General features: G+C 52.4%; 1 protein-coding gene across 14 annotated transcripts in view; it reads right to left on the bottom strand.

Annotated features, from left to right (window-relative positions):
• Positions 1 to 14,799, bottom strand: part of RAP1GAP2 (RAP1 GTPase activating protein 2) — a 210,508-nt gene that overhangs the window by 92,847 nt on the left and 102,862 nt on the right. For 12 of the 14 annotated variants that reach the window (XR_006890588.1, XR_006890589.1, XR_006890590.1 and 9 more), the window contains one exon: positions 7,471 to 7,555. The exons of the other annotated variants lie outside the window; for them this stretch is intronic. Coding sequence is in view for 9 of the 12 variants with exons in the window: in XM_046675330.1 (XP_046531286.1) it covers positions 7,471 to 7,555 (85 nt within the window). In the remaining 3 variants the exon portion in view is untranslated. The remainder of the gene's footprint in view (positions 1 to 7,470; positions 7,556 to 14,799) is intronic. 14 annotated transcript variants of the gene reach the window in all.

The following is a 14,799-nucleotide window of genomic DNA, read 5'->3' on the forward strand; positions in this document are numbered from 1 at the left end:
GCAAATGTTGGTGAGGATGTGGAGCAGTCAGAACTCTCATGACATTGCCAGTAAGAATGCAAAATGGTACAACCATTTGGCAAAAGATTTGGCAGTTTCACATAAAGTTAAACATTCACCTACCCTTTGACCCAGACATTTTACTTTAGATGTTTACCAAAGAGAAATGAAAACACACGTCCCATAAAAAACAAAAAACACCATAAAACTTATATTGGAATGTTCGCCACATTTGGCTATTCATCACAGCCCCAAACTGGAAACAACCCAATTGTCCATCAACAGGAGAATGAATAAACTGCGGTGTATGCATACAATGGCAATAAAAACAAAGAAATTACTAACACACTCAACAGCAGCGGCGAATCCCACAGACATTATGCCGAGCTGGACACAAAGGAGTACATGCTACATATACGTTTTCAATTAAGTTCTAGAACAGGCCAACTAACTTACAGTGAAAAGAATCAAGAGCACTGGGTGCCTCTGCTTCTTCTGTTGGGATTGACTAGGAAGGGCCATAGTAGAACATTCTTGGGGGAAAGAAACGTCCTATAACTGAATCAGAGTATGCATCACATGGATGTATCCATTAATAAAAGTATACAGTTAAGATTTATGCATTTCAATGTATGTAAATTTTTCAAAATCTGGTTATACCTGAAGTGATTTGAGAGAAGTGTAAGCTAGCTGGCCTTAAAACACGAACGAAATCAGGGACAATATACATATGTGCAGACATGCACCCCTGAGGGGCAGATTCACACAGGTGGTACACACGCAGACATCGCATGGTCTTAAAGCCTCCAAGTGCACCCCACCCCTGCAGATCCAGGGGAGCCCCTCCTCACATCTCACTGCCCTTGGGCTCCCCCGTCCACTGGCCTATATGAAATCAAGGAGCTCCTGGGAAGCGGCTCCCAAGGAGACGCATCTGGACAGGTGACATAAATAGGGTCTATATGGAGACCAGAGATGGCTCTCCCAGGACCCACAGAGCGGTGACAAGAGAACCAGCTGAGCCTCATGTCCCCCTCCAGGACTTTCTTGAAGAGGGGAAACCAAACCTCTTTGCTGATGTCCTTGAGCCCTTCCTGCCCCCACCAAAGGAGGCTCCCAACATCCTTCCCACAAATCCCTCCTCAGCCTTGTCCACACAAAATTGGTAGATCTGTGGGGAGCTGACACCCCCTCATTTGACCCTGATGGAGGGGAGTAGTCTCCCTGCCCAGCGTGGGAAGAGAGAGAGGTGGCAGGAACCAGGGGCAAAGTGAAGAGATGACAGCAGACCTGGGGCTGTGCTACCAGCTGGAAAAGAAGCTCCAGCCCACCCCCAAGGAGAAGGAATGGCTGGTGGGCAACCGGTGAGCCCAGGAGGGCGGGAGGAGGAGACCCGGCACCGCTCTGCCCAAAGGGAATGAAGAGGGTACAGAGGAGAAGGCTCCCCTGACCATTTTCTTCACTAGCGTCTGGAGACTTCCACACCCCCCTGACCTACGTCTGAGGGTTTTGGGGCCATTAGTGAGTCATGGAGGGCAAAGTACCAAAGGGGCAAAGTAGAACTTTCTGCTTAACCCCAGGCCTCCATTATCTTCTTCTGGAAAGGAGAAGGTCGGAGGGGGCCTGCCCTCAGACTTGCACAAGGAAGGGTGGAGAAGGCTGAGTAAGGGTCACCTCCCAGCTGACCCGGCCGGTTCAGGCCTTGTGGGGCTCCAGAGGTGAGTGTGACAGTTCAGATGAAGGTCACATCAAGTCCTAGTATCGTCACCTTCAACATAACACCCTGTGCACTTACTGTGAGCTGGGAGGGAATCGGGAGGGCCAACCCTGAGCCCTTCACTTGATGAAGCCCAGAAATGTTGTGGCCTCAGGCCCCGGGGCTTTGCCCAACCCCTGTGCTTGCCATTAGGGCCCCCTCACTCCTCCACCCTGCCTCCCCACAAAGCTGTCCTCACTCCTCCCCACCCCACTGGGAAGCCACATGACACATTGGAGCTTGTCACATGCTGAGCCATATGGTTTCTTCTGCTCAGTTAAGGCCCCCTATAGACAGCAGGTTCTCTGAGGGGCCAGGACTGCAGCCTCGGTTTGACCCCAAGGGGCCCAGCACAATGCTGGGCACACTGTCGGCCCTCCCTGATGCCTGTTGATCCATTTGGACATGAAAGCCAGATCTTAAAAAATGTGGGTCTGGAAACAATCCACAGCATTCCCAGGAAGACAGCCCCAAACCCCTCTCCCAGCCCACCCCGCGCCATCCACAGTTTGAGTTCTGGCTGGGAACTGGGCTCTCATTCAGCCCATCTGCTCAGCATCTCTGGGTGCTTTTTCTCAGTTTCATATTAGCAAAAAAAAAAGAAAAAAGAAAAAAAAAACCTTGAAAAACACAAACAGCAAAGAGGTGGGGGAGGGTGAGTAAAGACCAGTTGCAGCAGGCATGCCAGTAGGGTGGGGCTTGGGGGGATCCTCAGCTGGAGGGCAGCTACTCCCCCTGCAGTCCCTTCCCAGTGTGAGAAGCAGCTAGAGGGGCTGTCCCAGGCTGTGTGGGGTGGGATGAGAGGAGCACCTTACTAAAACTGGTTTGGGTCTTAGAATTTAACTTACTCTGCCAACAATAGGAGGCATGCAACTATCTTTAGTGGGACGTTGGGTGAGTCATTTCCCATCCAATTTGCCTATAAAGGAAATGGATGGTCCACCCCTGACATTCTGTGACTCTCAAGCTAATCAATATCAAAGGAGTATCTGCGCCACCCCTGCCCCAAGCCTGCACTGCTCAGGGAACCTGGTGAGACCCTCCCCTACTGCCCAGATGCTCGGCAGGGGGTCTGCAGGAACCCCAGGAACAGAGACCCTGGAGAGAGTCTAGCCTCCACCTCGGGCATCGCAGATGTCACTGTGCAATAACAACCTGGGGAACCCGGGAGATGTCAGCACTGCAGAGGCCTGATGCCACCCTGGAGAGGATAGCACACGGGGGAGCCCAGGTCTGCGCAGGTGACACCACGTGAGACTGATGGGGAAGAGGGGGCTTCAGTCACATCTTGAAGACTCATATCTACGGGCTTCATTTAGAAAAGTAGTACCTGGAGATCAAGGTTCTGCTCGGAAATAAGATTGAAGCAAGACTCAAGAGTAGAAGATCAAGTGCCATCTCCCCCGACCTGGACTCCCGTACACACCCGTACATTCCACGGACACCTGCCAGTCACCCACCCAGGCCAGGACTGGGGACCACAGAACAAGACACAGGCACTGCCCTCAAGGAACTCAATGCAGTGAAGCATCTGACGACCAGCAGCATAACTTGATGAGTGCAGTCGCAAAAGGGACGCTCCCTCTGTGGTAAGCAGGCTAGAGTGAGGTAACTGCAGATCTGGCTTTAACTCCCATATGGGTCAGTTGGCTTTGCACAAAAGAAAGAAAATGTCCTAGCCACACACAGCCTCCTAACCATGGCCACTGGCTAAGGCTTAGGCACAGAATAAACCCAAATGACAGTTGCAAAGAGACCCCTAAGTCCAGATATGCACACACTGACCTCCAATGCCAACCACAGAAGGGAGTCCCAACCTAGTGTGAGCCCCCAGGGCGACCCCTCGCATCTTCCTCTGAGTTCCCAGCTCTGACTTCGGCCTGGGGGCTGTGGAGAGTAAAGTCACAGGCTGGGAAATTCCTGTGCTGAGTTCAAAGAGAAGAAGGACAGTGCAATCGGGGGTGGGCCTGTCTTCCGACTGTGGGTCACTAAGATTTCCCTGCAGGTTGCTGCTCTGCTCTGAGCCTGTCTGGGATCCCCTCAGGCCAGCCTTACCCCTTGACAGCCCACTAGGCCCTGTGCTTGCCAGAGCAGAGTAGGGTCAGGCACCCAGCAGATGTTCATAAATAATTTTTTGCATGAAGCAATACGTTAACTAATAATCCCCTACTTGTGCTCCAGATTCCTGATGAGCCCCCCTCTCCTCCATGTCCCTCTACCCTCCTGGCCCCTTCCTCTCAGCACTTCTATATACTCAAGTCTCCCCAACTCACAAGCATCATCGACACCCTCTGACTCTCGCACCATCTCTACTCACTCCTTGCACAACCCCGTCTGCTATCCACCCTCATCCCTCCCCAGAACTGTTCAGTTACATCAGCAGCAGCCACCAGGCCACTAAACCCAGAGGACACTGTGTGCTCCACCTCGTGCTTGGCCTCTCTGCGGCCGCTGACACAGCTGCTCGTCCCTCCTTGGTGAAACGCTCCTCCCACCGTGTCTCCTGCCCTCTCCACACAGGCCTTTACCTGGGGGAGTCCCTCAAAGGTGCCATCCCGGGAATCTCTCTTCTCACTCCACCCTCGCCCTGGAGAGCTCACCGCCCCTGCCCCAGGCTTCAATTCCTATCTCTATGAAAATGGCTCCGGATTTTTACCTCCAGTATGGACCCTTCTTCTGAGCCTGGCCCCCAAATACTCAGCTGCTCACTGACATCCCCATTCGTGTCGCAGGCATGGCCAGCTCCACACACAGAACTTAAGCCCTCGTCCTTCCTCTGGGGTCACTCCATCTCAGAGAATGGCTGCGACACTTAGCCAGTTGCTCCAAACCTGTAGCCATTCTTGCCTCCTACCCCTCCCCAAATGCTCACATCTCGTCAATCTACCTCTTACGAAATCTGAGCTCTGACTACTTCCCAATGACCTCACAGGCCCCTTGGATTTAGGCCACCATGCTCTCCCCAGTGGACTCCCAAATCCTCTCCCACTTTCCACTCTGCTCCCTCCTACACATTCTCCACACAACAGCCAGGGTGATTCTTCAAAAGTCCCATCGTCTTACTCCTCTAACATCTTCAATGACTTCAATGCCCTCAGTTAGGATAAAGCTCAAAATCTTTAACCAAACTTCCAAGGGTCTGCCTCTTTGTGCAGAACTGTGGATGCTCTGGCCACTCTGGTCTTCTTCCGGTTCCCCCAGAGCAACCTCCTCTCTCCTGCCTCAGGCCATTTAGGGAGCCTAGTCTCGAGCTCTAACATGGGAACGAATCACTTGGGAATGTTGGTAAAATGCAGATTCTGATGCAGTAGGCCAGAGTGGGGCCTGAGCTCTAAGGAGCTCCCAAATGATGCAAGTGTTGCTGGTCCCTTGGCCTCACTTTGAGTAGCAAACATCTAGAAGACTCTCCTCCACCCTGACTGCACCTTTGCCTAAGTGTTCAACTCTCAGTGTTCAGCTTAAACCTCATTTCCTCAAAGATGCCCCACCCGACCCTCACCAGGATTAGATTAGACTCCCCCACACACACCTTACGTTGTCCCCAAGCTATGCCGTGCTCCTTTGGAACATTCATCACACCTACTTGTCTATCTCTCATTCTTGAAATTATTTTTCCAACTTTTGTCTCCCAAGCTAGACTATAAGCTCCAGGAGAAGAGGAACCATAATGTCTTGGTCAGTACCCAGGTCCCCCGCACTCAGCACTGGGCCTGGCACATGGTCAGCACTTGTAGTAGAAAGCTGTTGGCCTTGCCTACCCTGCATCCATTTCCCCTTCTTCTCAGAGTAGCACCTCAATTTTCCTTTGAGAAGCCACCCCTCTCCCTCTCAGTTGTTACCTTTAGGCAGTGGACATGAGACCCAGGTCTGGCCAATGAGAGCCTTCCGCATCTCTGGTCACAATGATTGGTTCAGAGAAGACATGTGACCTAAGCCAGGCTAATCTGCCTCCTCCCTGGGACCTTTGTTAAAACTACGGAGGAAGAGATACCCTTCCTTCCACTGGAGTTACTTAGCAGGTAGGAGCTACTGTGAGCATCCTGCCACCACAGAGACAGAGCTTGACCAAGAACGAAACCAATACAGAAGAGAGATGAAAAGCGACCAATTTCATGGATGCAGCCATGCTTGGAGTCAATACTTGCCATTACAAAGGTAACAAATTCCCTTTTATGCTTATGCCAAAGTGAGTTATGTTTCCATCACTTGCAACCAAGAGTCTTGACCAATACAACCTTCAAATAAAAACAGGCTATTGAATGAATTAAATGAGCATGCAAGTAAAGTCTGCCAAGAGAACTCAGTGACTCCTCCTAGGAGACTTTCTGAGCTCTCCTGCAAACTCCCGCCATCCATGAGCATAAAGACAAGCATCCCACACCCAACTCTGCAGACTAAGGGGCTGAAACTCAGAATGGTGACATGCTTCTCAGCATTACCCCAGGCAAACAAGCCACCCCAGCACCTGGTTCAGATGCCAGTACTGTGACTAGGCTGATGAAGGCGGTATGGCTTTCAGTGCCCCCAAGTACCCCACCAGGAGGAGAGCAGAGCTGTCCTCAGTGTGCCCTGCACCCCGCCCACTCCTGAACTCCTAATCCAACCAGGCAGGCTCTGGCCGCCATTCTGTGATCTTCCCCGTCAGTGCATACCACACAGCTCTCTGCACAGGGGACATTCAATATGGGACAATAATGGGAAGACGGCTTTTATCTCCTTCCTTTGTGGGTGTCACTTTGCAACAGATTAGGTCAGGGAAGAGGAGGTGCAAAAGAGAGCAACAGGGAAGAGCCCTAATTATTTCCTTGTGAGTCACCTCATAGCAGAGGCCAAGGTCAGAGATGGGGACTAGCCTAGATGTCCCTTCCAATGACTCAGGAGGCAGGTGACTTCTTCAGAGCTCAGTCCTCACCCAGCAAAACTGAGGAAAGGAGGGAGGGAGAGGGGTGCATTGCTGCCTAAGCAGGGACATTGACTGAACCAAAGTCTGTCCTTCCTGAGAGCCAGCTCAGGCGTGTATGGCCATCGTGCCAGAAAGGGACTGAAGGGTGAATGGGGAAGGGCATGGTGGGGGGAAGGTGCTGACCCCTCAGTTCCTTTCCAGGGATGAGACAGGCCTAGGCCTGAGGTCCTGGGATGTGGTCTCCCAGAAAGAGACTTGTGAATGAAATGCTAATAGGAAAAGAACTACTGGCCCCCAGAAGGTCCAGGGCAACTCTCCTACAGGAATTGCAATGACAGGGACAGCCCAGGAGGACCAGTCAGAGGCAGTTAGACCAGCATGCAAGTGGCATCATGTCCCAGGAGGGTCCGAGCCCACAGGACCCCTTCTTCCCCAGCCCCAGGAAGCCCTTCTGGGCAGTAGTCCCTTAAGGCACCCAGCTGCATTCTAAGTCTGCCCACCTACTCTTGCCTGGGCCCCTTGTTCCAGAACAAGCTCCACAAGGCCTCTCGATAATTACTAAGCACGCTGCCAACCCCATTTGGCCCCAGTCTATTTCCTCACTGCCCCGACACCTCTGAGTTTCGCAGTCACACGTTCCTCCCGCGCTGGTGAGCTTAAGTGGACGCTGCCTCCAGAGATGTCAGGGCACTCCATGGCGCCCACTGGGATGGAAGCAGCTGGGCCTGGAGCCAAACTGACAGTGATAGCAAGGCCTTGAGACTTTCCCCACCCATTGCCCCTCCCCGCTTACCAACTCTAAGCCTCTTACCTTCATGGTGGGAGGTGCAGTGAGAGGAGGGGACAGCGGCCGGTCTGGGAGCGTCACATCCGAGCTGTTGGCCAGCTCCTGCTTCCTGTGAGGAGGCCACAGAACACAGAAGAGGTGAGTGAGGGCGCACCTGCACCTTCCCCTCTCTCCTGTAAGAGCAGCTGGGCTTGAGAGCACAGTCTCACACACTATGGGAAACTAGAGTGGGGTACATTTTTTTGCTGGGATGTGCTGAAGTCTAAAGCAGAGCTACTCCAAGCGTGCTCCCTGCACCAGCAGCATCATTCTCAGGTGCACACCAGACTCTCCAGTGATAGGGCCCAGGAATCTGTGTTTGAACAATCCATACAGGTGATTCTGATGCACGCAGAAGGCTGAGAATAGTCTAAAGAACTACAGGACTGAGGCTGGGCTGGGAGAAGAGGACAGGGGCAAACGAGTGTGATTCATCCTCCCTGGGGCTCATTTGTCCCTATACAAACACGTGCACACACACGCACGGGCACACATGCCCTGGCCAGAGAGCTGACCTTGGGAGGACGGGGCTGCCTGCTGTGTAAACTGCAGGTAAAACTTATTTTAGTCCATGTGGGCTAGGACCATGGAGAGACAGCTATAAACAGAGTTGTGTCACCATGACAACATGATTGCAACAAGTTCGCTGTTCTCACACACTCCCCACTTTCCATCTGGCCCTTGCTGGTGACCAGGGGGTGCTGGTTTGCAGTCCAATCACCAGATAGAATGTCTGTGGTGGGGTAAGCCATCAGAGCAATGGTTACACCACAGGGTCAGCTGGGCAGAACCTGGGAGAGTCCCCAGACAAGGGACTCTGGTCCCTTTATCCTGGGACAGGAGAGAAGGCAAGAATAATGGTACAAAGAGCCTAAGAAGACCAGGCTGAGCCATCAAAGCCCCAGCTTTGCAACTGTCTCCTTCTCCAGAGCCCCAGCTTGAAGCAGCCAGAGTCAGCCTGACCCCTGGTCCCACTTAAATGACCAGAGAATCCCCACGGCCACCTCAAGAGAATGCTTCTCTACTTCTTTGCAGCTCATGTCCTGCCAGTGGGGGTGACAGCTCCAATGCCAAGCCTCCTTCATGAGAGAAGCCCACCCTCCCAGGAGAGCCCAGCCCTCCACCTTTCCAGAGAAGCCCTTGCCTTAAGGCCCAGACATCGTCCTGTCCCGGACTCCCTCAGCCCAGGCAGGCCCAGTCCAAGAAAAACCATGCCAGGTGCCGCAGGCCCTGTCTAGCCTGTCCCTGCAGCCAGCCACGCCTCACTGTCCCCTAGATAGCCAGGTAAGGAGGCCGCGTGAACATCTGGCTTAGCAGAGGATCCATATGACCCCATTAACTTCAATCCTGCCAGTCTCCCCTTTCTGCTCCTCCATCTGCCTTCCTCCCTCTTTCTCCTGGACCTTGGTCCCACTCTGATGGCTGGAGGAGGGGCCCTCTCCCTCCTGATCCAGACCGTGACTCATGCAAGAACCAAAGGACCAAGTCTCAGCACGTGTGCGTGTGCATGCACACCTTCACACACAAAGGAACGACTGCAGCTCCTTCTACCTCTCAGCCAAAGCCACCAACCTCCCCTGCCACTGATGGCCTCAGAGGTTACCATTGTGGGGTCCAGCCCGCCTGCTCTGGCCTTCATCTTCCTGTGGACCCGAGAGAACTTAGCCTAGCACAGGCTCACCCCCTCCCACCACTCTGCACTCTCCCAAGCATCCACTGCTCCTCCTCAATGGGCCTGCACCCCTGAGAGCGATGATGGGGGAAAGGGAAGGGAAGAAGCATGATCAAGGATGGGGAGCACCACCCTCGGGCCCCCCAAGGTGAAGAAGGATGAGGGCAGCTCCCCAGAGGGGCTGGGAGCCTGGTAGGGGAAAGCATGCAGGGAGGGGAGGGGGGGGCAGGCCCCCCAACCCAGAGTCCATAGGACTGCTGTGGATTAACTGAGGACCTCTGGCCCAGGCCCCTGGAGTTGGCTTGTGGGCAAACTTAACTGATAGCTGCCCTGGCTCTCCAGGAACAAAACTCTAGAGGAAGGCAATGCTGGCAGGTCAAGGGACGCATATATACATAGTCATGCTGTCCTGTTCTCTCCATAAGGCACAAGACGTCCACTCCCATGGGACCAGAGCAGATGTCATTATTGTCCAAGGTCCCTGAGTCCGAGGCAAGGGGCCCCTGTACCCAACCCTCCCTGGACTGAGCCCGCTCCCCTGCACCAGCCTGTTTTCCCAGGACACAGGAATAAGCCCTCAGGACCAGTCTCCAGGGAGTGGTGAGGACTATCAAGTGGGAGCACGGGGCATCTTCTGCCAGAAGAATTTCCTGAATGGTGCTTGAAGCCTGGAAGGTGCTGGAGCAGGAATGAGCACCAGTGGCTATCATCCTCATGCTAGCTCCAGCACTCTGTCTAAGACTGCAGAGCAAACGCCAGGACGGGCAGAGGGCATGACTGCTGGCCTCAAAAAGATCAAAACCGAGAGCACACACAAGTCCTTGGCCGCAAATTAGAATCTACCCTGCCTTGGTATACAGATGGCTTGGAGTGGCACCTATGGAAAGGGAGGGCCACACTGCATCATCCCTCCTCTCGACTCCAGCCCTCCCTCCTAGGAGCCAAAGGTACTTATTTAAGAGCTAACTGCCTGTTATGGGTCAAATCACGTCCCCCAACAAGATATGTTGAAGTCTTACTCTCCAGTACCTATAAATGTGACTTTATTTGGAAATAGGGTCTTTGCAGATATAATCAAATTATGATGAGGTCATTAGGGTGGCCCTTTAATTGAGTATGCCTGGTGTCCTCAGGAGAGGAGAAGGTGGCCATGTGAAGACACACACAGGGAGAAAGCCATGTGACAACGGAGGCAGAGATTGGAGTGACGCAGCTAGAACGCCAAGGAATGAACATCAAGGATTGCTGGCCACTGCAGAAGCTAGAAGAGGCCAGAGGATTCTTCCCTGAGCCTTCAGAAGGAGCACAGCCCTGCTGATCCTGGATCTTGGACTTCTAGCCTCCAGGACTGAGACAATAAGCATCTGTTGTCTTAAGCCACCTGGTTTATGGCACCTGGTTACGGCAGTCCTAGGAAATGAACGTACTGCCCAGACCCAGGTTCTGGCCTTGACTTTGTAATTGGAGGACCAAAAACAAGAAGGATGAAATCCCTGCTTCAGCTTCACCACCCGTACTGTGGTCAACGGGTCTCAACCTTGTCCTGTCCCAGCATCACAACCAACGACATTCGCTTACGAGCCACCCTCCCAAGGACAGCCAGGCCCGGCCTAGCCACTGGCTGGTGCTGAGATAAGACAAAGTAAGAAGCACAGTGCTGGGTGCAGTTCCAGCGCTCGCTCAAACATATCAAACATGAGGAGTAATGTGACCCCATCAAGGGACAACATTGAATCTGCTCTAATTCATTTTAAGCAAAAGATAAATTATTAGCAAAGGTAGCACCCTTACTGTTCTTTGAAACAACTTTCTGGAAACCCACAGTGCTCTTGACATGCGTCATAGCCCTGAGATTAAAAACTCCCCCTCCAGCCATCCCAGCCTAATGCTCACATGCAGCTCTAAGGACGCAGGGTCCCAGACCCACATAGGGATCCACAGAGGAGGGGTTGGTAATGGGGGCAGAGGAGGGGAAAAGGAGGACGGAGAGAAGGCCGAGGAGGGGAGGAGGAAGATCCTACACTCAGCTAAAAGAGAAGGGTGGCAAGAGCAGGAGTGAACGGGCAGATCAGGAGAGCTCCCTCCAGCCTCTGGGGTCCTGAGGGTGCCACCCCCTTGGCATCCCGACTGCCCCAGAACCGCATGGCGCTGAGCTTCTCTGCCCGGGATTCTTTCCCCAGAAGCACAGGGCAGCGGGGAGGGGTCAGGGAGGCCAGGAGACATCCTAACCGGCTTTAGCCAAATGCAACTCTCAGGAGAAAATGACCAAAGAGCCTGGAGTGGAAGCTGAGAAACCAGAGCGGGTGATTTACCCAGATGGGGCTGTTCGCAGGGCACTGGACAGACCCCCAGGGGAGGGCCCCCACACAGCACCCAGGCCTCCAGGGTCCGCACCTACAGCTTCAGATGTCTCTGCCCCACTTAAGGTCAATGAAGCCATGATCCCTCACCCATTTCTATGAAAGTGCCCTACACTAGGAATCAAGAGATCCCTGGGTTCAAGTTTGGTTCTAACTGCTACCCTGCTGTGTGACACTGGTTAAGTCACCTCGCCCCTGTGAGTCCCAGGTCCTTCATCTGCAAAAATGGGGGTGATAATTTTCTGAGGAATTAAATATAATGGATGAGAAATAAAACATAAAGTCCTATACAAATGTAGACCATTATTATTATTATAATCGTCTTTATTATTGTTATAATTTATAAAATGGTGATCTGATCTCCAAGTAGAGAGAGAGAAGCAAGTATTCAGGGCTCTTTAAATGTCCTTGAAAACATTTCTGGCATCTCAGATAAGCACCAGTTCTAGCCCCGGGGATCTACTCTCAGGACCATAACCATCGGTTAATAATCAACAACAGGAAACATACCCCCCATCAGCAGATGGCTCTGGGGCCAGGTTTAAGGCCTCGCTCTGGCAGAGTATTCTCCCCTACCTTCAAACGCCCATTTTCTGCTTCTCCCACCACACCAGCTGCCCAGCCAGCCCACCACGCTCAGCTCTACTTTCTCTTGCTTTCCAAATAGCCAAGCTAGGGAAATGCAGACAGCTGGCCGCTGCAAAGAGCTTCTCAGGACAACCAAACCGAAAGGAATGAGAAACATTATTCACAACAGCCAAAAAGTGGGAACAACCCAAGTGTCAATCAATCAATGAATGGATGAACAAAGTGTGGTCTATCCACACATGGAATATTATTCAGCCATAAAAACAAATGGAGTACTGATATATGCCACGACATGGATAAACCTCGAAAACATCAAGCTAAGTAAAAGAAGCCAGACACAAAAGGCCACATATCGTATGATTCCACTCATATGAAATGTCCAGAATAGGCAAACGCAAACACAGAGATAGAAAGTAGATTAATGGTTTCCAGGGGCTGGGAGGAGAGGGGGGTGGGGAGTGACTGCTAATGGGTACAGAGTTTCTTTCGGATGTGATAAAAATTGTTGTGGAACTACATGGTGGTGATGTGCACAACTTTGTGAATATCCTAAAAACAACTGATTTATATACTTTAAAAGGGTGAATTTTACGGTATATAAATTCTCTCTCAATTGTTTAAAAGGAACAAGAAAGAAGAGGCTGAAAGGGCCCCAGAGCTGTCATTCCTGCTGCTTAATTTCTTCTCTGGGTGCCTTTTGGTGGCCCCAGGGCCCAGGCTGTGTGCAAGTTCTCGCCTTATGGCCGTGCTTAAGATGCTGAATAGGGTTTCCTTATCACTTGCAGCTGCTGAAAACAACACTGTATATGTCAATTATCTCACAATAAAAATAAATAAGCTTAAAAATTAAAAAAAAGAAAGCAACCCCTTTCTTACCCCCTCCCAACACTCTTAAGTACTTACAGCACAATCATTCATTTGGAGAGATTTTTAGAGTTCCAACTTTTCACATTTTCACATCCTATGTAACCAACTAGACCATAAATGATAGAAAACAACATAATGAAACAAAATATAAGGTAAAATAAAAATCTTCAAGAGAAATCACCATCAATAGCAGACACGATGTGAGAAAGAGGGCACTAGCGGCCAGGAGTAGCTCTAGCTGGCCCCATCCCTGACAAGCTGGACCCTCAGAGTCTTCATACCTCTGGCTTCCCTTCTGCAGAGGGGGCAAGCTAACACTCATCTCCTGTTCCCCGCACAGGACTTGGAAAATTATGCTCAACTCCTCAATGTGACTAGAGTCTTAGACAGTTTTCACGTTGGCAGAGAATGTGTGGTCACTGGGCAAGCCAGGCCAGGGGAGGATCTGGCAGGGACCAGGCTGGGTGGGGGCTGAAGTTCCACCCATGCCCAGAGGAGTCCGTCTTGCTGTCTACAGAGACCCAAGGCCGGCAGCGCAATCACAGAGCCCTCATTCTAGCAGCCAGCAGAGTTGGGGCATCCCTGTGGCTGGGAAACAACATTCGAAAAGTTCCATCCACACATGGCAGGCCAGCCTGGCTGCAGGCTGGAAAGAGGGCCAGGCTCCAGCCTCAAGGGAGGTGGGTGGGCAGTGAGTACAGAGGATCAAAAGCACTGGCTTTATGGTCCAACAGGCCTGGATTTGAATTCCAGCACCACCCTGGTCAGCTATGTGACCCTGGTTGGGCTACCTCACCTCCCCAGGCCTCAGCTTCCTCGTCTGTAAAACGGTATAATAATGCTCACCTCCCTGGGTGGTTTGAACAGACCCTGCATAGCACTTAGCACAGTGCCTGGTACCCCACAAAAACACAGTACCTGGTCGTCATTGTTGCCAAAGCTGCAGTCAAATGAACTGGAGGGAGCGGGCATGGTGGGGGGCCAAGGCAGAAAGCCAGTAGGAGGGCAGAAGGGAGGCAGGGATGTCCTCAATCTGGGGGAACTCGCGTGCCCACATACTTTGGACTGTAAGCCTGGACGCAGGGACAGGAGAGCCCAGTTGCTGCATGTGAGCCACCAGGTCCTGGGTACGTGCACATGGCTTGATTCCAAACCCCCAGGGGACAGACATGGAAGGGAGGGCATTAATGTCCCTCCAGTGTTGGGGCCGATGTGGAAGTGGAAGGACACGAGACCAGGAGAGCTGGCAGTGGGGGTGGAAGGAGGGAAGGGGGGCACAGGATTCAGGAATGAGAGGCTCTGACAGGTGAAGGGAGGGAATCCCAATGCCACCCTGGAGAGCCGCTTGGGAAGGAGTAGATGTTGGTCACCTGATAGCACCTGGCAGGGTTGACTTTGGTGTCACATCCCATCCCCGTGCATACTCTAAGAGGATCCCAGAGAGTCAACTCTGGACCTTTAATGATTCAAAATTCCCCAGGGAATGCAAAACAGCAACCCTCACCCCCACCATGCCCACCCAATCCCAGAGTTTACGGACAGAGACCAGCAGCCCTGGGAGAAACCACTAGACGCCATCCAACAGCCTACTCACACAGACAAGGACGCCAAGGCCCAGAGAGGCAGAGGGAGTTGCCCAAACCCCACAGCAAGCCTCTCTCCTGTTCTCCAGAGAAGAGGCACAGATCCCAAATCACCTCAGCACAGCAGGAGGTGAGCAGGGCACGTCTCGGGGAGAAGCATCAGGAAGCACAGGTGGTTTATGGACCAACATTTATAAAGCATGAGTACCAGGGCCCTGCATGAGGGGAAAGTGGAGGAGGGGCC

This window comes from Equus quagga, chromosome 11 (genome assembly GCF_021613505.1).
Source record: "Equus quagga isolate Etosha38 chromosome 11, UCLA_HA_Equagga_1.0, whole genome shotgun sequence".
NCBI lineage: Eukaryota > Metazoa > Chordata > Mammalia > Perissodactyla > Equidae > Equus > Equus quagga.